This window comes from Lissotriton helveticus, chromosome 1_1, assembly GCF_964261635.1.
Source record: "Lissotriton helveticus chromosome 1_1, aLisHel1.1, whole genome shotgun sequence".
NCBI classification, from domain to species: domain Eukaryota; kingdom Metazoa; phylum Chordata; class Amphibia; order Caudata; family Salamandridae; genus Lissotriton; species Lissotriton helveticus.
Genome location: NC_136057.1, coordinates 293,921,265 through 293,941,326, shown reverse-complemented (window position 1 = coordinate 293,941,326; position 20,062 = coordinate 293,921,265). Strand labels below are relative to the sequence as shown.

At 45.9% G+C, this 20,062-nt stretch overlaps 1 protein-coding gene across 1 annotated transcript in view; it reads right to left on the bottom strand.

The window, feature by feature from the left end:
• Window positions 1-20,062, bottom strand: part of FBXO7 (F-box protein 7) — a 136,765-nt gene that overhangs the window by 74,977 nt on the left and 41,726 nt on the right. The window contains exons 4-7 of the mRNA XM_078669386.1: window positions 15,332-15,547; window positions 13,588-13,729; window positions 11,745-11,828; window positions 10,546-10,641 (exon numbers count right to left, since the gene is read on the bottom strand). Of these exons, the coding sequence (XP_078525512.1) occupies window positions 10,546-10,641; window positions 11,745-11,828; window positions 13,588-13,729; window positions 15,332-15,547 (538 nt within the window). The remainder of the gene's footprint in view (window positions 1-10,545; window positions 10,642-11,744; window positions 11,829-13,587; window positions 13,730-15,331; window positions 15,548-20,062) is intronic.

The window sequence follows — 20,062 nt, the reverse complement described above, 5'->3', positions numbered from 1 at the left end:
TTACGTTTTAATGGATACTGCTGCTACCAGTTTTTTTAACTTGTTTTTAACCACATACTAGTCACTATCTCCACTAGTGTGTCACTTTTTCACAGTGTGTTCATGGTCACTACAGGGTCACATGCTGTTACTTACCTGTGGTAATAATCTCCTTTGTCTCCCCTCTTTAGGCAAGAGCAGGGTCAAACAGGTAGTACAACTTATGTGCTGTATTTAACACTGATACTAATCATTAGGTCATGTTTTGTAGATTGTAGTTTTTTACTAGGTCCTGAAGAATCGCAGTCAATGTACTAGAAGCGAGAAACATGTTGACCACACCACTTGCACTTTAGCCCCGGTCCAATCTGGGAAACCAAAGTTCCAACGAACACCGGCTGCCCTTGATTTTAATTGTGGTAGAGGACCACCAGAATAAAATTGTTTTCCCGTACCTTGTACCACATTTTATCCTCACCTGCACTATCTACTCTGTCCTGGCCCCTCACCCCCACTTCACCCATAGGCAGTTGGATAAAAGATCTCCGATAAAGAGCCCCTCTTTGAGGTGAGCCCGTTGGGCATTGCACCGCCTGCCCGATGAGGAGCATTGCCTATGATGAAGCATGACACTCGCAAGGGTGTGTGAGGCCATTATATCCAACAAATTGGATACCCAGGGGTGGTCCTCCATTGAGCACTAGCCCTTATACCTTAGTGACCTTCTCCTTCTTTCTTTCTCCCCCTAGGAACAGCCCAGTCATCTCTCTTGTTGTCTCGAACTTCTGGACAACCAACAAAATATACAGGCTGGCAACGTGGCCGTACAGCGTACCATGGTGAACACCTATGCTACCCTGTATTCTTGCTCTCACCATTCCAACCGCCCCAGACCAGACTCTTATCTGGACTCTATGCAGCGCCTCTGGCTGGGAGAGTGTCATTGCCTCTTCCTAAACAAATCCTGTACGGTAGAAGATATTGTGTGTCTGACAATGAAAAAGGCCATGGCCTTACTACTTCCTTTTATAAAGAATTCACACACCTGCATGCCCCACACCTTCTTGACATGACGAGGAGTTCATGTGAAACAGCATGCTACCCCCCCTCTCCCCACCGCTTTGCGACAAGCTCTCATAGTTAACATCTTGAAACCAGGTAAGGACCCTCGACATTGCTATTCTCCATGATAAACATCACTAACAAAATCCTGGCCAAGCTGATTGCCATGAGACACCTTCCCCTCCTGCCACTCGATATCCGACTGAACCAGTCTGGCTTCGTGCCGAGTAGGTCGATGGCTCATTTGCACAAGCTCTGTGCCCTCCTTCACACGATTGACTCGAACGTAAGAGCTACTACTGCCTTTTTAGATGCCACCAAAGCCTTTAACTCACTGGAATGGCCCCATGTTCATTCACCTAATCCAACGGCTTTACACCCCGCAAGTCACACACCTGTGGATAAATGGAACAATTTCTGCTCCTATTGTGATAGCTCGATCTACACATCAAGGGTGCCCGCTTTTACCTATTTTATTCGCTATTGTAATGCAGCCTTGCGGCAACATCATTCACACCGTGGCTTCACGTTTCGCCATACAGATATTTGTATCCATGTATGCGGATGACGTTACTCTGTACATCTAGAGTCCAGAGGATAACCTAGACCCTCATCTCCAGGAGTTTATTTGCTTTGGCGGTATGGCGGATATCACACTTAACTGGGCAAAATCCATTTTATTTCCACTTATGGCGGCAATGTTGAGCTTCACCTCGGACTTCCCACAAACATCGCCCTTGACCCTGTTCAATAATTCGGTGCCGGAATGTAGAAGAACTGTGGTGAGAAAACTATGGTGAACTGATGATGTGGCTCGAAGATCGGGTGACCACATGGTCAAAGCTACCACTGTCCCTTACTGGTAGATTAGCCATAGCGAAAATGGTTATATTCCCCAATTTCTTATACATACTTATTACATTGCCAGTCCCTTTACTGGCTTGCTTTCGGCGGAAACTTGCTCCCTCCTGGTCTCGTTGGCATGGGCCAGAGGTAGACCACGGGTAGCATGGGAGGTGCGAACGCTCCTCTTTGTGCAGGATGGGCGGGGCACCCATTTTTTACTTGTATTTTCTCTGTGCCCACGCCCACTTTGCACACTAACTGTTGCCCCCCCCCCCCCCTGAAAAATCAGCCGCACACTGCCCCGGAGGCTGACCATGTGGCCCTGTGCCTGCTTGAGACGACTTTATATGGCCCCCGCCCAGCGTGCCTGGCAACAGGTGGATACAGTAGCATGTACTGTATGGGCATGGAGTGGGCTGCTGAAACGAGCACACCGTGGTCATACGTTTGCCCTGTCTGCTCCTATTTCGGGACACCCGCTACCTCCAAAGACTGCTGATGATGGGACGCAAGCACAATAGCGCTGGATGCAGCTAACTTCCTTTGGAGCAGTGTACCCAGATGGTAGCTTTGTAGCCCACCGGCAGGTGCTTCAGGACTGTGACCTCCTCCCTGGACACCCGGACTTATTATCAGCTCCGGGAAACACTACGAAGCCTACCAAACATGTTTCTGGCAGAACCCCCCACCTTCGCAGTTCCAAAGAAAATGCAAACTGAGCATGAGCATTTATGGTAGTATGCAGAGAACCGAACAGATGTGTGAGACCTCTTCTCACAAGACTGGGTAGGAGGACATTGGAGTGGCGATAAGTGAGGACCAATGGATCTATTGCTGCACACAGCCTAAGGCCTTATTCCCAAACTACAGATTGTGCTTGGTTCACCTTAAATTCTATGTGCTTGCTGCAAATGGGTCTCGCTGATAATGCTCACTGTGCACAGTGTGCGGCTGACTGATTTTATACACCTGGTGTGGGAATTTCCCGAGATTATTGACTTTTGGAAAGGGGTGTTCAGTGAAGTGACTAGCATCATGGGTCATTCTTCTGAGCACCCCCCCCTTGTTGCACTAAGTCAAGCAGGTCCCCCCAGAGGTCCCTCGGTTGATGGCTATATTGCTGCTGTTGGCGAAGTGTAAAATGGTGAGGCATTGGGGTAGGCAGCTGGCGTCAAGTAGGAGAAGGTAGCTTCAGGATGCCACCACTTGTCCGGAGCATCTGGAGGCATACTGGGAATTCATGCCTGTCCGAAAGACATCAGGGCCCCTCTGTGACTTAACTCACACTTCATGGCGATACCACTGCAGTGGTTCCCCAAGGTGCTCTGACTGCAGATGTGCCTGTCTGTCCCTTTTAAGAGGGTGCCTTGCCGGATTCCTCTGCCGCTGTGGCCGATGCCCTAATGTTCTATCTTAGTGGGAGTGCTATTTCCAGATCATAAGGATTGTGCTGAGTGCTGACCTCATGGAGTGGCTAGTTTGTTAGTAACTACCTCTTCCCTTCTCTTCCTGTCCACCTCCACCCCCTATTCTCACTCCTCCTCTTCCTTACATTTTCCATGTGCATTCCTGTGATGTGAAGCCTATTGGTGTTACAATTTCACTTTGTTTTTCAATCTAGAATGCATATTGTACTGAGGTTCTGCTGTATTTGGTTAATGCAAAACTCAAAAATATATTTTATTAAATGGTGCACCTGATGATCCTGTTGTTAAGTCATTAGTGATCGGGGTATAATAACTGCTATCCAGTTAAAACACTGTCCAGGAGTCACTGGAGTCCTTCAACCATTTACGGTCCCATTTGGGTGTAAGCCTTTGCAGTGGGATAGAGGAAGTAGCCTGAAACAACTATGCAGTAACAATGTTACATTTCAAGCAGTCATGCCTTTCAATGGCAGGAGCACCCAGGAGACTTCATCTACAGTGACTAGCTTTACCATTTCAGTTAATACGGTCAACTGGACTGGAGCCATAAGGCTTCGCTACTTCTTTAAAAGTAAGATGCCTCTCAAACCGGGTTGGTAATGGTATGAAAACAGGTGAGGATTCAGCTCTTCAACTCAGATGGTGTTTGCTATTCTGAGTTTTCCAGGCCAGTTTTGCTTGCAGCACATTGGTGACTGCATTCCACTGAAACGTCCTCACATAGACCTCTGGTCAGCTGGGAGTTGTATAGGTCTTCCAGGAAAGAGGTTGGTTTCTAGTTGAAGAGCAGCTCCTCATGCAGAGATGCTCTCCATCACGCCACAGGTCACACCTACAAGGCTTCATTATGGCCAAGTCTGAATGGAGAGAGGCAACCCTGCAGCAGATCCTCTTTAGGTCAGATGTATTCTTCCTATACTGGTGTGTAGGGCTCGGATGACCAAGTACTAACCCAAAGGCCCAAGGGGGAATATTACAGCCAATCAGAGTATAAGGAAATGCCTCTTTTTGTATGGTCACCCACAAATGTTTTGACTGATGCTGCTGGTTTTTCGACTCAGAGTGCACTGAGGCCTGCTAACCAGTTGTTAGCCTCAAATACCAGGCTTCAAATGTAAAACTGCCTTGATAGAGCAGATGTGAGACACCAAGGGGAGGGATGTCCCATTGTTAATGTAGACAGGCTGGCATGAGGGGCTTAGAGGGGAAACCAGTTGCCAAACCTTTTTGCCCAGGGGCCTTTAGCCCTGCAGTAGCCACATCTCAGTAGTAAACTAATGATGTCTGAACACCGAGAGAGGGGGTCTCACATTCTTGGGAGTGGGCAGAATGGTGCATCCAGCAAATGCCACACTCCACAGGAAGCAGTCGCCAGGTGGGAAGGAACTTGGCAGCCCACTGGCTACCAGCCGCAATCTGCCCCAAGGGCACTTTCCGAGCATAAAGAGGGCACTCAGATCTCGACCGACTAGGAAAACTGACATGCTGCACCGAGAAACCAGCATAGAGAGGCTGAACTGACTAAGACTTCACCTGCTGGCTAGCAAAGAGAGGGAATTTGCCTGCTGTGTCCTGCTCAAGAAGAAGTCCTCTCCAGAGCCCAGCCAAGCCAGGAGACCTTCAAGGGCCTGTTGACTGACTCCTATTTGCGGCACAGGAATGCAACAGCTGAAGAAGTCTGCCGGGGCACGTTGGTACTCCAAAGTCCTCAAGCCACTACCACCACTGCCATGCAGCACAGACGACAAAGACCCAGCACACAGAGTTTCACCAGAGTTCCCTGAGACCAGGAATGCAGTCGTAGAGTTGCTGGAACCCTCAGAAGGGAAGTTACTGACCCAGGAAGGATTGGCCTGTGACATCTACAATAGCCGACTGGCAGTTCAATGGGGACTGGACTTCGACCAAATTGGAGAGGACTTCGAGGGACATCAACCCTGCAAACAGGACCCCCCCCTCACAAACTTCGTGGATCGAGGAATACCTGCAGGAAGACCCATGTCTACTGCGTCGCATCCACAGCATCCTTTGGGCATCATCCGCATCCTTCATCCCTTGCATCAGGTCCATTCCATAGTGATCCATTGCAACGCAGATAAAGTGCCTGAAACTGGTGAAGGACTGCTGTACCTGGGAAGGTCTCTGTACTGGAGGACATTGCTGGTCCCCCTGACTATCTCCCTGCCAGAGTTGGTCACCCCAAGTACTTCAAACCAACCGCAGTAAAACCAAAATGCACTGATTTATTATTGCTTGTAAAATCCACATCTCCGAAACCATCCGGTGGATTATTTTTGTTCTAGTGTCTAAAATCTTATAAAAATACGGTCTATTTTTATAAATTGGTGTCGGATTTCTTGGGTGTTGTTTTTTCCTTCAATTGTTTTGGTGCTGTTAAATGTTTTACACTTGTTCCTCTGTGTAAGCCCAGCTTCTCAGTGCCACAGCCACCCAGGATTGATCAAATGGTCTGATATTCAAAACGAAATGGTCCTAAAGGGGTTGGTAAGTGTATTACACAGTGAGGTTGTAGAACCACAACATATAATACACCCCATTACCTCACACAGAGCATGTGAATTTTTTTAAACGTCAAGTACAGTCATCATTAAAACGGTTGTACAGTTTTCAAAGGCCATGTTATGTTATGTTATTGATTTTTATTATGCGCACAGCTGCTCCAGCGAAGGAGCGTCCTGGCGCAGTGACAAGGTAGGACATAACATAACAGAAACTAATCATTGAGACCCCTGGAGAACATTTTAAAACAAGAAAGTCTTGATAGCTTTCCGGAAAAGCATAAGGTCCTCCAACAGGCGAATTTCAGCCGGGAGGGAGTTCCAAAGGGTTGCAGCCTTAACACTAAAAGAGCGTCCGCCTGCCCGACAGAGCCTGAATCTGGGAACTACGGCTAGAGCCTGACCTTGAGACCGAAGAGTACGTGTGGGTACACAAAAAGACAGGAAGCTGGACATGATTTGGGGGCCTATGCCTTTCAAAATTTTAAAAGCCAGACACAGAATTTTAAAATGAATTCGCTTCCTCACTGGAAGCCAGTGCAAGGAGCTGAGGACGTTTGACACAGAGCAGAATCTGGGCAAGCCTACAATTGCTCTGGCCGCAGCATTTTGTACCCGTTGTAAGCGGGTAATTTCGGCCAGGTTAGCTACTACCAGGAGAGAACTGGCATAATCCAGGCGCGAGATGATAGTAGCCTGGATTACCAGCTGCCTGGTAGGGGCGTCAAAAAACTTAAGGGCACGTCTTAAACCCCTAAGAAGTCCAAAACAGCATGCTGCTGTTTTCTTAGTGTGGCCCACAAAAGTGAGACCGGCATCCAGCCAAACTCCCAGATTTTTCAATTCCGATACAGGAGTAGGCACAGGTCCCAACTCAGCCGGCCACCATTGATCGCCCCATAATTCCACTCTCTTTCCGATGATCATCACCTCAGTCTTGGTGGCATTAAGCTGGAGACAGTTCCCCGTCAGCCAGGTAGCCACCGCCTTCAGTCCATTCTGAAACCTGGGGGCATCATATTCCGCATCCCCGCTGAGAGTGACCGCCAGCTGAGTGTCGTCGGCGTATGAGACCAGGGTAAGGCCCCACTGCCTAGCGACTTCAGCCAGCGGTCTCACGTATAGGTTGAATAACGTGGGGCTCAGCGAGGATCCCTGCGGAACCCCCATGGCCAGCGGCTGAAAATTGGACTTGAAGGGAGGGGTGGCCACACAAAAGGATCGACCATCGAGAAAGGAGCGGAACCACTGCAGAGCCTGGCCCTCGACACCAATCTCCGCGAGCCGGTGCAGCAAGATACTGTGGGACACCGTGTCAAAGGCGGCGCTGAGGTCTAATAATATCAGCGCCGCCGTCTGACCCGTGTCCAACACCACTCGCAGATGCTCTACCATCACAAGAAGGGCAGTTTCCGTGCTGTGCCCAACACGGAAGCCATTCTGTGTGGGGTCAAGGGCATTGGCCGGACCAAATGTCCCGACAAGGCCAGATTGACATGGGCCTCCATTATCTTCGCTGGCCAGGGTAGCAAAGAGATCGGGCGATAACTTTCGGGCTTCAAGGGGTCCAGGGTGGGCTTCTTAAGAATTGGGGAAACCACCGCCTGCTTCCATTTCGTTGGGACTACCCCTGACTCCAGTGAAAGGTTGACTAAAGAACACACAACCGAGCGTCCCAAGAAGGCCTGATCTCTAAAAAGAGCAGATCTTACTGGATCCAGCGGAGAGCCAGATTTGACCTTTCACGCAAGTTTGTCAAACCCTTCCGGGAGTAGGGGAGGGAAAGAATGCAAGGTATGGTGACTTAAGGCCCCGTCTAAGGCTCCCAAGTCAGTCCCTGTGCTAGGGAATGTCCGATAGATAGCCTGGACCTTTCCCAAAAAGTACGAAGCCAGAGACTCACAGTGGGAGATGGACCCCGAATCCACAGAGGAAGTTCGCTTCGCCAAAAGATCTTTCACGGCCTTGAATATAGTCTTTGACGGATTTAAGCTGTTCCGAAATTCTGCAGCGTAAAATGCCGCACGGGCCTTACAAATAGCCCGGTGGTAGATCCTGACTGAGGCAACATATGCGGCTTTCAAATCAGCCTCATAAGTCCTCCGCCATGCTCTCTCCATCCGTCTGCAGACTCCCTTCAAGGCACGCAGAGCACCGTCGTACCAAGGACTCGACTCTCTGGTACTAAGTTTACTCGAAACAATGGGAATCAGAGAGTCCAAAGCCCTGGAAATCAAAGTGCAGAACTGGTCATAGCCTGCTTCCACATCATTCAGTGGGCCCAATGGCTCTACCGCTAGGAGACGATGGAGATCCTCCAGCCTGAGTTTGTTCCAATGTCTCCTGGATACCCGTCTGACCGGGGGGGATGGAGGAGGTCACAGGCAAGGGGCAGTGGATGGTCACCAAAAAGTGATCTGTCCACCCAAGCGGCGAGATGGAAATAACCTTTGTCTCAGCCAGATTGGTAAAATAGGGGTCCAAAATATGGCACCCTACATGAGTGGGCTGAGATACCAACTGGGTAAGCTGGAGAGCCTCTAGGTCAGCCAGGATGCTGCGTGTCGTCGGGTTAGTTGAGATATCAAAATGTAGGTTCAGATCACCCAGGATGGAATAATTAGCACAGCCCATGGCTAATGTGCTAACAGCATCGGGGAATGAGTCTCTGAACACCACATCACTACCCGGTGGACGATATACAACCATCCCAGAGAATGTAAACTGGGGGCTGACCGAGATTCTAAAGGCGGCGCTTTCGCAGCCGGCAATGCTGAGGCTCCTCCAGACGCAGGCAAAGCAGGACCTGACTATTAGGGCTATATGCGCTTTACAAGTCCAATACATTTACATACATTTACATTTACCCCCCCTCTCGATGATCGTAGGCAAGAGTGACAGGTTACAGCAGTTTGGACTGGTTTCTCATGACCTGTGCATTACTCTCATACAGAGCCCTGCATTTGTTTACTATTACAAGGGCAACCAGTAATATAGGAAACCAGAAATGTACCGGTTTGACTTTGGCAGGGGAAACCTATAACTTTCTGGTGACCTCCCCAACCCCCTATGCAACGCTGATGTCAGGACGGAAGACCTGAAAAGAGTGCATATAAGCTGGCGTTTCTAACATGGACATTCAACTTTTCCATTGGTTGCTCTGAGTTAGCAATCACATTTACATTGCCTAATCTGTATCCCAGAAGGGTCTTATACACATGTGTACCCATTGTCTTTTTGTTTCTAGCGGCAGTGCATGGAAGAGCTGTAGGGGGGAAAAAAGGGATATTGTCCATGTAGCTGATAGCGCACAAAAGTTTTAAGGAACAACTATTATGGCCAACGTTTGGAAATACTGGATGTTTAGTCATGTTACACATGTATTAAATGCCCTTTTCTGCTTGGCGAACAAGTCATTGTCTGGTAATCAAAGTGCTCACTGAACAACAGGGAAGGTAGCATCCGTAGCAGTTTTGATAAGACTGCTGTATGATGTCTGCAGAGAAGCCACATGTCAAACTTTGGCCCTCTTTTAGTAACATAGGAAAACTGCAGCATAAGGATCATCAGCTGGTCAACTGTTCATCATCACAAGTTGGCAATTATGGAGAAGGTAAATTATCAAACCCAATATGCATCATAGAGGAGTTCGGTGTTCATCAGGTCTCTTAACTCCTCTTTCACAGGATTGGGGAGGGGGGGGATATGTGGATTTTGGGGGTTACGGCATGAAAAGATCCCTGTTGCTGTATATACCAGCCATTTTTCTCTAATAAATAGAGGCCCCTTTCACCTGTTGATCACAAAACTCAATTTGATATGGGGGAGGGGGGTAACAAGAGTTACCGCACACTCAAATTTATCAGCCCACTTGTAATGAGAGCCTTTGGAGTTTAAATCCAAACGTAAACGTCCCTCAATGATGCAGTCATGGTTAAGAATTCCACGGGATTCATAAACGGTCAGCTTGTTTTAGCCTCAGAATGGGACCTTAGAACACACAATGTTTTAGGATTAATGGGGATTTGAAAAAGAAGATGATTTCATCTCCTTTGCGCATCATCCAAGGATCCAACAGTCTAAATAGAGTAGGTTTACGTTGCATTGTAAGCAATAAAAGAAAAAGAAAAAAGAAAAAACATGCCGTACAACTCCAATATCAGAACCCAGCTCACCCCAGCCTATGTTCACCGTGATTATATCTTCGCATTAGAGCCTGTGTAGGCGCCTCTGTTTTTCAGCGGAGTTTACGCTGCAGAAAATAACACATACAAGCATTCAAATGCATACAAAAGTGGAATTTGCAGACTAGGGGAGTCAACTAGCCAATCAATGAGGAGACTTAGACTCACTCAATCCGAATGCAGTAATTGGAGGTATATTAATTAGTTATTTTTTTCTCTCTCCCAAAAACCTGTGTTCTCTGGAGTAAACATCCGTAAACAGAGAGGAGTAAGCTCCGTCCCAAAGAATATTCTTTGTCTTTTGTTATTTTGTATATGACATGGTCTGTAAAGGACCTACACTTCTAAAAGACTAAAATGGCAGAGAAGACATTATTTCTACTCAGAAATGTCCTCAGACTGTAGCCTGTCTTCTCCTACTTTAGCAATGAGCTTGCCACAAGAAATTCTGAAGTTGTATAATTTGCACTATGCGCATCTCTAAACAGATCTACTATGATAACAATGTCTACGATGCATCAGGCTTACCTTGCCGAGCAGAAGCCAGCAGAGGATACACCAGCTGGTCTTTTACCAGTCTTGATAACTTCTGGAGATCTTTGTAGATGCTAGAAACATTTTCTTCTGCCGAAAGAACAAGACGGTCAGTGTCATGTGAGTTTGATGAACATGCAACTCAACCTAAAGAAGTAGGGTGCAATGTCTCTAAAATAACTTTGGGGCCTACACATTCACACTGGAGGCCTTCTGACAATATACATCTGCTAAACAAAATTCAAATAAAATCTACAAACAAAAAGCACAAGGTTAATGAGGAAAAACGTTATGCTTACTGCATTTCTACTCTGGCGGTTCAAGAATTGTTTTATGCAATAGATGGGGTACATTTTCCCCATCTCCCCCTCACCCCAAACTTTAAGCCTCACACAATTCTCACCCCACTGTGGAATGGGAAAGGCTTTCCTGCCTCTTGTTACTGGGAGCTCAAAACACATGGTTATTTCCAAAGAAGGTTGAGACAAAAGGATGGTAACCTCACTACGACACAATTAACTGTCTTGAATTTGAGAAGACTAAAGAAAAACCAGTTAAGGATTATCACAGAAATACAGAATATAATTCAATATATATGTCAAGTCAATTCCATGCAAGGAATTCATTGCAAGTTTTTTTTAAGTTGGCTATGTTGCTGGGAAGACAAGAAGAAGTTGGAGGTTGGTGGAACAGCAGTACTCACCGCTGCCTTTCTGAGCAGCTGGGAAAAAGGCAGAGATCTTGAAAGTGGTACCAATTTACTACTCCTTAACGAAGCACTAAAAATGTCAGACAGTAGGAATGTTTATGTCACCCACTGCTTCTTCAAGAGGCAGCAAGAGAGGTTGTGGGTGTGTTGGTAGCACAGTATTTTACACCCACTGCTTTCTTAGCATTGTATACTAAGGATGAAAGGGAAAGAAAAAGGGGGTGGAATAGCTTGTACCACAACACTGAAAGACACTGCTTTTTTGTGGGAGCGGGCGAGCTTGTGAGATCTGCTGGGGGCTTTCTTTGTGTAACAGCTTTCTGCAAAGCAAGCAGCAGTGATAATTTTACTACACTGATGTCCATGACACACAAATAAATTCAGGTTATTTTCTGTAATAGAAATTTGATAGAAGGTCCAGCCACAAGGCACATTTAATTGTTCTCCACTACAAAACATCTGCAAGCAGTGCAGTATTCTTTACCTTGTTCAAGGGCGTTGACGTATGTTGCTGGAGACAGCTGCAGCCTCTTCACACTTTTAATGTCATTGTTAATCTTCAGAGTGGCTGAAACATGCAACACTCAGTTAGGGACAACATCCATCCATCCATATTGCATCAAACACCATAGTGGGATTGAAAATGACCTGACACTTCAACAGGTGGGGGCTAGACAGTGGCTGGGATTCCTACTCTCCAACTCAGCTTTCACTTTCTTGACCACCATAGGCTGGGTGGTGGGAAACCAGATGAAGAGGACCAACAGCTATTCTTTCCTAAGCCAAGCACCTATTGAAAATGTCAATCAATTACAAGTGAACGCTCACATACATTTTTAAACCAGTCACCATTTTGAATTTCTGTTTCAGATAAGAGTCTGAAATTACTTTTGCAAACTTAAGTTCACTTTCCCCTTTAATTACACAGGTTCTTTGATTGTAGGACTTGGGAAGGTCAGCAAAGAGCAACTCTGCCATCAAATTAGAATTTACCCATGTTTAGGACAAGGAGCAAATAGATGCACACAACTTTTATACATTAAATATAGACCTGAGTAAATGTAATCAGCGTAATATATCGAACGATACATAGTCCTCCACCGGGCACACAGGTGGTCTCCAATCGAAAAGACCTGCTATAGTTCCCAATCTAGGAAACCGTGCCTTCGCATTTCGCATTTACCGGCCCCTATTCAAGTTTGGATTCCCATTCCCATGAATTGTTTTATTCTGCAAGAACCACTGTAGCAAGCATTTTAATTCACTTGCTTGACAATTGACGGTGACGACACAAAGCATGTATTCTTTTGTGCACAGGTAATTCATTTTATAACTATGCTGAGTTATGTCATATCATTACATAAGATCCCTTTCACCAACGTATTAGTGACAGGGCCCATTATTTGTTGTTAAATTCAACCCTTCTCCGATAATTCAGAGAACAATGATTAAAATAGTTACATTTAATGTTAATAGCCCTTGCGGATCAGAAAACGTAAGCAAGACATGGGAAGGTTATATATCTGGTATAGGTGAATACATTGCGTACATCACTGCATAGTAATCAGGGGAAGAATTGTCTTGAACAAATTATGCTATGGTACAAAGCGCTTACAAACATGGCAATTAATAAAGAAATAACACGTGTGTCAACAGTGACTTGAGGCTATTAGAAGTTTAACATGCATTGATATATTTGAATATCATGTTCAAACATGTCTCAGGACTAACCCCGATTTCCTTTTTTTAAATACATAACAAAGAACTAGCACTTTCAAACCTACTAACAGCACGGGGTTTGTACAAAGGAGGGGGCTTTATCAAAAGAACTATCATCTTCATTGGCTAAACTGGAGACAGGAGTCTACGAACTTGAAAACCTAAAAGCTCAAGGTGCCTCGAAAACCAAAAACATAATCGCCTAACGTAGCATTTAAGTATAACCGAGTGCTGATTTGTTGCATAATATCCACGAGAGAGCATTTTCAAGATTTTATATCTTAAAAATGTTGTAGATTTTATAGTTTGTGTTGTGAACAGGCATTATCTTTTGGATCAGTTTTCTTCTGAAAAATCCATATTTAAGGATCTAAAATAAAAAAAAAGATCTGAAAGAAAAACCACAATTCCCCGAGCACAGAGCCGTCTTATTAGATAAGCTTTACAGACAGTGCTAGTACTAGGCAAACGTGGTGCTCGACTCTCCGCGACTGGATGCGTGAAAAGGTTAGGAAAGTGCTTTAGAGACACAGATAACACCTAGGGAATGCCTTACAGATGTATCCGGCTACACTGCAGGGATTTCATTGCAAGCATAGCAACCTTACCGTTGACTACAAGGAGGTTTCCCATGGGCACACAGGTGAGCGTGGCGGAGCCGTCATCACACAAAGGATGTGTATATTGTAGTTTGTAAACACCTCCACCTCGCCAAGTCTCTGGCATCGAAACAGCTTTTCCTTCACATCCCTGAGCACAGCGAAAAAGGGGGGAAAAGTTTTACTGATGTGTTGTGTGTAATTTGTAGCTTACACACAAAAATAGTTAGAGAGAGTGTATTTGCAGTCTGACTAGTAGCTACAGTAGTTAATCATATGAGCTATTATTACCAGAATATATTAGCATAAGATTGCAAATAAACATTTGTGTAACAAGCTTAAGTACTCTACAAGCTACACTAGACAATGTGGTTGGTGGTGCATCCCTCAGCGAGGATGTCAGACCTTACTACATATCTAACCACACTGCCCTCTTTGTTGTGAGGAATATAACCTAGGCTTGAATAAAGCACACACTACAAAAAGTAGCTTGAAAATGAGATACTAGGGCACATGAGCGCAATCTTCTACCTCATTCCATCAAGCTAGGTACACAGAGTGAGCAAATCGGGCTGAGATCACAGTGTGGTCTAGGGTGAGAAGGCAACAGGGTAAGGTCGGAGTAAAAATAAATGGAAATAATACGGACCACTAATCAGAAAAAGTGACGTGCAGGTCAATGAAGGTTGGAAAGAAACTGGGGAGCTGCCCAGGAAGAAGGTGTGGTGGAAACATCCAAGCAAAGGAGGCTTGAAGGCATGGGCCAAGGGTTAAGATATGAGAGTACAGACTAGTGGAAGGTGAAGGAAGGCTCAGTCAGGAGAAGCGGTTCCAGTCTACAGATCACTGGGATTAGAAGGAGGAGGATACAACACTGTGACAAGAAGCTATATCCGAGAGGGTGGAGACGAAGGGTGTGGGCGAAGGCCAGCATAAAAGGGGCATGTTGAGTGGCAGGAAACAACAGGAGACAAACTTAGGAAATGCGGGCTCAGGTATGGACAGTGAGATGGGAGACAAGAGAGCCAAATCCAGAGTAAGGAAATAAGGAGACATGAAGTATAGAAGTAGAAAATTATGTAGGAGTGGCAGGCCGCAACTGGATGCAGTGGGGAGGTGGGAGGGGGAGGTCAGGTATTATGAAAAGAGAAAACAGCATTGCAGAGAGAAGCGGCCATGATCATAGTTTTCAAATGGTGAGCAAAAAATAAGGGAGCGATAGTTGGAGGGTGCTGGGGGGGGCAAAGTAATAGTACAGGTTAAGGAATTGCACAGGGGAGAAGATTAGTGGTTATAACATTGAAGGTAGAAGGAAACAAGAAAGTGCAGACCATGGGAAGACGACTTGATGTTATAGTTGGGAGGGACAAAAGGACAGAGGGTTTGGTTTAAGCAGAGGAGACAAGAAAAGCTATCCCAAATTATTAATTTCAATACAGGAAGAGCAAGAGGTATTGGAAGGAAAGGGAAAAAGAGAATAATTGAAAAAAGAAAATTCCAGCAATGTAATTTTTAGCATGGTTGCATCCGAAGAGAGGGAAGGCGAGAGTTGGTGGAGAGATAAAGATAAAAAAATTAAAACTAAAAAAGCACTCAAGCGGGTAAATGGTATGCAAACATTGTTGGGTGTGGGGAAGTAAAACGATTGTAAAGTACGAGAAGAAGGTAACCTTACAACCCAATACGGAAGCCTGGGGGGTGTCATCCCTATACATCATGGATTCAATTTTTCTAGGTGTTAATTCTACACCACCTGAGGTAGATAACCAGTCTCCAACATCAGTAGATGTAGCACCACTAGCAGGGCTTCGTTGGCACCACTGCAGCCCGCCTGGTGGAACAGCGTCTCCAAGGAGTGCGGTACTCTCCCATCCACAGCTTCACTACACAACATGGGGTCCGATGGATAGCTTCCCAGGAATTCCTCCTCTGAAGTCACCTCAAAATCCTTGTCCGCCAATATCATCTCCTGCAGGAAAACATATGAAACAAGATATTGTTTAACAATGTCCAAAAGCCACCACAGAGCATTGTAACCTCATCCACACTCCTCCAACATGTACACCTTCTTTAGAGCTACTGTTTAAATAACTACCTCATGCTTAAACTCTACTAATTACCACCTATGGAGAATAATCCGACTTGTCATAGGGAGTCAGGGATTTTTATCGAAGTGCACCAAGGACAATCTACATGAGCTACTGCTACGAGACATTTAAATATACACATTTAGATTCAGTCCTCTTTATTCTGTATAAAGGATTCAAAAAGAATCCTAGGTAGAATGCAGGTCTGATTAAAAAAAAAACCTTGCCAGGATATATTCCAAAATGAGAGCCTAACTTGTGTACAGCATAAGTTTGGAAATAACATTCAGTGAAATAAGCAAAAGAAGCCACTCTGCATTAGACTGCATGTGTGTGGATGTCCTTAGTAGGAGCAAAACTTGTCTGAATAGTATTCCCTTCTCTGTATGAAGAGCGGATACCTGATCGATGCCAGGTAAACACAAATTGTCCTCAGGAAATCTAGACTGTGGATGGTGCAACTTAAGATGCAGGCACAGGACATGGACACACACACAAGCCTGCAAATCCCGTAAATCTTATCCGTATAAAGGGTATGTCCCTAAAGTAATTTGTTATTTATCTCTTTAGTCGTAATAATGTACTGTATGGTAAATTATGGACATGCTGCTGTGGACGAAAACTGCTAACATGAAAGTTAGTGCTTTTACGGCATAAGGAATGTTTGATTTTAAAATGGTACCAGAATGAAAATGAAAGATTCACTTTGGTTATGTGCTCTTTTTACTGTCAAACGATTTATCTCCTAGTGTGATCATGTGAGGGAAACACTTCCTCTCAAATGTTGAGAGGAGGTCAGTAGAATAATGCTGCTGTGTCAATACCAAGAGAACTAATCCACATTCACTACCATCCCAGTATCAAGGAAGTGATGAAAAGGCTGGGCATAAGAAAATCTGACAATCTAATAAGAGCTGGGGGATGGGATGGCAATGTCCACTGCATGGTAAGCAGGTGTGCAGCCCTGTCCTAAGGGCCTAAATGTATTTGAAACCGGCATAGGCAACGACCTGTCGCTCGTCATGAGAAGTCGAGAAACTGTTCTGTGGCCTGAGGGGAACACTAAGCGTGGCCAGACAGTAGTCATAGGACTACAGTTACCAACTGAGAGAAACATCACTCTGCACAAAGGCTGCGTCTGAGGAGCAACAATTTAATGAAAGAAAATTGACCGAAAGAGGTTTTGAAGTCTTAGACAGTGAATCCACATATCCAGTCTGGAAATGTTTATAAGATGGAATCTAAACCACCTCATATTGCTCCAAGTCCCAAGTAAGTGGGTGTTCCACAAAGTAGTCGAAGAGCTGATGGTGTCTGTCCGACAGTAATCCCCTGGAAGTGAGGGTACATGACCTGACAATCTGGTCAGTCTAGCTGCAGATTCCTTACCATTCAATATTCTCTGGGCATCAGGCTGGATCCGGAAACTTTGAGCACTACCTCGGCTTGCCGGTAGGTGGAATTGATTGGCTACACATAGTCGGCATCAGAAGTGATGTGCATGGTGCCTCACTGCGCGGACATCAGTTACTTTTTGCAACATTTCTGCACATGAAGGAAGGAGCCATGAAGGATGCTGATGTACCAGTGTGCCGACACTAAGGACCACATATGGGTTATCCTATATGAAGAAATCGGTTCACAGAGTGGCGCAGGTCGGTAGGGAATCTGCGGCTAGACAGAGTCTCTACCTGGAGGACTAAACAGGCAAAGTTCCCGTCACATCGTACCCGACTGTCCAGGCAGTAGTGCTTGGTGAACATGTGCACAGACGCCCATGTATCAGCTGGACATGGACTTCGCGAGCCAACGCTTTGTTCACAATCTTGGATCTAGTAGAATGAGCATGCAAAACCTCTTGTGGTAGCTTTTTAGCCAATATGTTGCAGATTTTAATACAGAGTACGATCCATTTTTAGAGTTGTATTATCTGCACATACTTTCCTTTCTATCCTCTGTTAAACCTAAGGAAGAGTGGATCACCCACTTAGTGTTCCTTAGTCCAATCAATGTAGAATGAGAATGCTCTTTTTAGGTTCAGGCGATGAAGCCTCTCCTTTTGGAATGGTGATGCAGAGCAAGAAAGATCGGCAGTGTTACGGTCTGGCCAAAATGAAAGGGTGGCACCCCTTTTGGAAGAAAAAAGGTACGTGTTCGCAGAACCAGTTTGTCTGGAAAAAATTGTGGAAGTTTACGAACAGGACGATGCTCTGTTGCTTAGACAGTAAATCACCCAGAAGGGACAGTCTAATTAATCAAAGAACCGATGCTCATAGTCAGGAGTTCAGTCAGGATACCATACTCTCTGTGCCCAATCTGGTGCTACAAGAATGACTGGAGCCTGGTTGTTGCTGATCTTCTTGAGAACTCTCGGCAAGAGTGGAATCGCAGAAAGGCATGTAGGAGGCTCTTGCTCACTCAAGGAGAAAAGCATCGCTGAGCGAGAGTCCCCATGGAAATTCTAGTGCACAAAAGTACTAACACCACACATTCCCGGCGGTGGTAGTTCGCAAGGTTCCTGCCAGTCCTTGAAGAGACCTTGCACCACCTCTGGATGGAGACACCATTTGCGATCCGCTAGGCATCGACGGCTGAGTTAGTCTGCTCTGACGTTCAGAGAGACCGCCAGTTGTTTGAAACAGGAATATGTCCTGGAGTTCCAGCCATGTCAGAGATGCAGGGCCTCTTGGCAAAGGGTCCAGGACCCCATTCTGCCCTGTTTGTTGCAATACCATAAAGTAGTGGTGTTGTCCGTGAACACCTTAACTAGCATTCCCTTGAAGTAAGGAAGAAAGGCTGTAGTGTAGCAAAGACAATGCTGGACACCAGAGTCACCTGATCTCCACCTCTTCCAGATAAACACCTCAACCTAGGAGTAACACATCGTGAGCTCTATGTGAGGAAGGGAGGGGCCTGCCATTGACTTAATCGTGGTTTGTCAGCCACCGCTGCAGGTCTTTTGCAATTCCCGCTCACATTTGGACCCAGTCAGATAGATTCCACTGATGCTGTGCTTACTGGGATTTCAGGTCCCATTGTAGAGCACACATTTGCCAGAGGGCATGCATTAACAGAAAGAAGCAGGAGGCCAGGAAGCAGCAGATTCCGAGTCAGTCTCACCGAAATCCAGGATAGAGGCTGAAACATGGGAGTCATAGCCTGAATATCCTGTACTCGTCATTCCCGAGGATAGGTCAGAAACTGCACTGTATTCCGGAAGAGCTCAGATGAGAGGAAGTGTCTGAGAGGGAGTTGGTGTGACTTTGGCACAAAGACAGCGAACCCCAGTGAATGCAGAGCGTCTAACGTAGTCTAGAGTAGGGAGACGACTCCCTGGGGTGAGCACGCCTTCATCAGCGAGTCATCGAGGTAGGGGAAGACTAGAACCCCTGTCCTCTGCAGATGTGCTGCAACCACTGCAATTATCTTGATGAACACCCCAGTGGTGCTGGGGAGGCCCAAAGGGAGCACAGCGAACTGAAAGTGCTAGTGGCCCACCATGAGCTGCAGGTAACATCTGTGGGCAGCCATGACTGTACAAATGGAAGTAGGCATCCTGCAAGTCCAGCGCGATCATCCAGTCTCCAGACAGATAGATAATAGAGCGGGCACGCAGCACGGAATAAAGTTGGACTAGCTAGTGTCGCTTAGCTCTTTTTAAGGTGGTGGGACCAGATCTCAAGCTTATGAGTTTGGCATATCACAGTGGGTCACTTACACATAACACATACAGGTTTTTCTTTTTCTGCACTGTTTATATCCCCATTTTTTTACTGGTTGGCAGATGCTGATGATGGGAACGTGAGGACACAGGCGAGTACCAGCCTGTAAAATCCTCCCCCAGGTGTTGCTCCCGTGAGGCTCTGCCAACTCCTCTCCCCCCTTTTTCTGAAGGCTTCATCCTCTGAGAAGGGTCTAGTGAGGTGTGGGATTAGCACATGGGGTTTCACGCACACATACTATCTGTTTTATCGTTTTATCTTTAAAGTGGTGACTTTATTTAGCACATGTAGATAGAAGGTTGTACAATACCCTCTGTTGAATAGATGAAGGTACAGCAAGTAGGTTTTTGATTCCATACTGTATCAGGACAGGCCATTGTTTGTTTAAAAATCATCTGTGGGCAGCCAGAACTGTATAAATGGAAGTAGGCATCCTGCAAGTCCAGCGCGATCATCCAGTCTCCAGGGCAGACAGAACATCTTGGGCAGAAAGAACATCTCACATTTCTCCTTCATGAAGAAGTTGAGAGGGTGCAGGTCTAATGTAGGATGGTGGCCTCTGTCCTTTTTGGATATTAGAAAGTAGCGGGAATTGCCACCATGACCTATTTCTGATGCTGGTACTCTCTCAATGGCTCCTTTGGCCGAAAGAGTCTGCACTTCTTGATGGAGCAA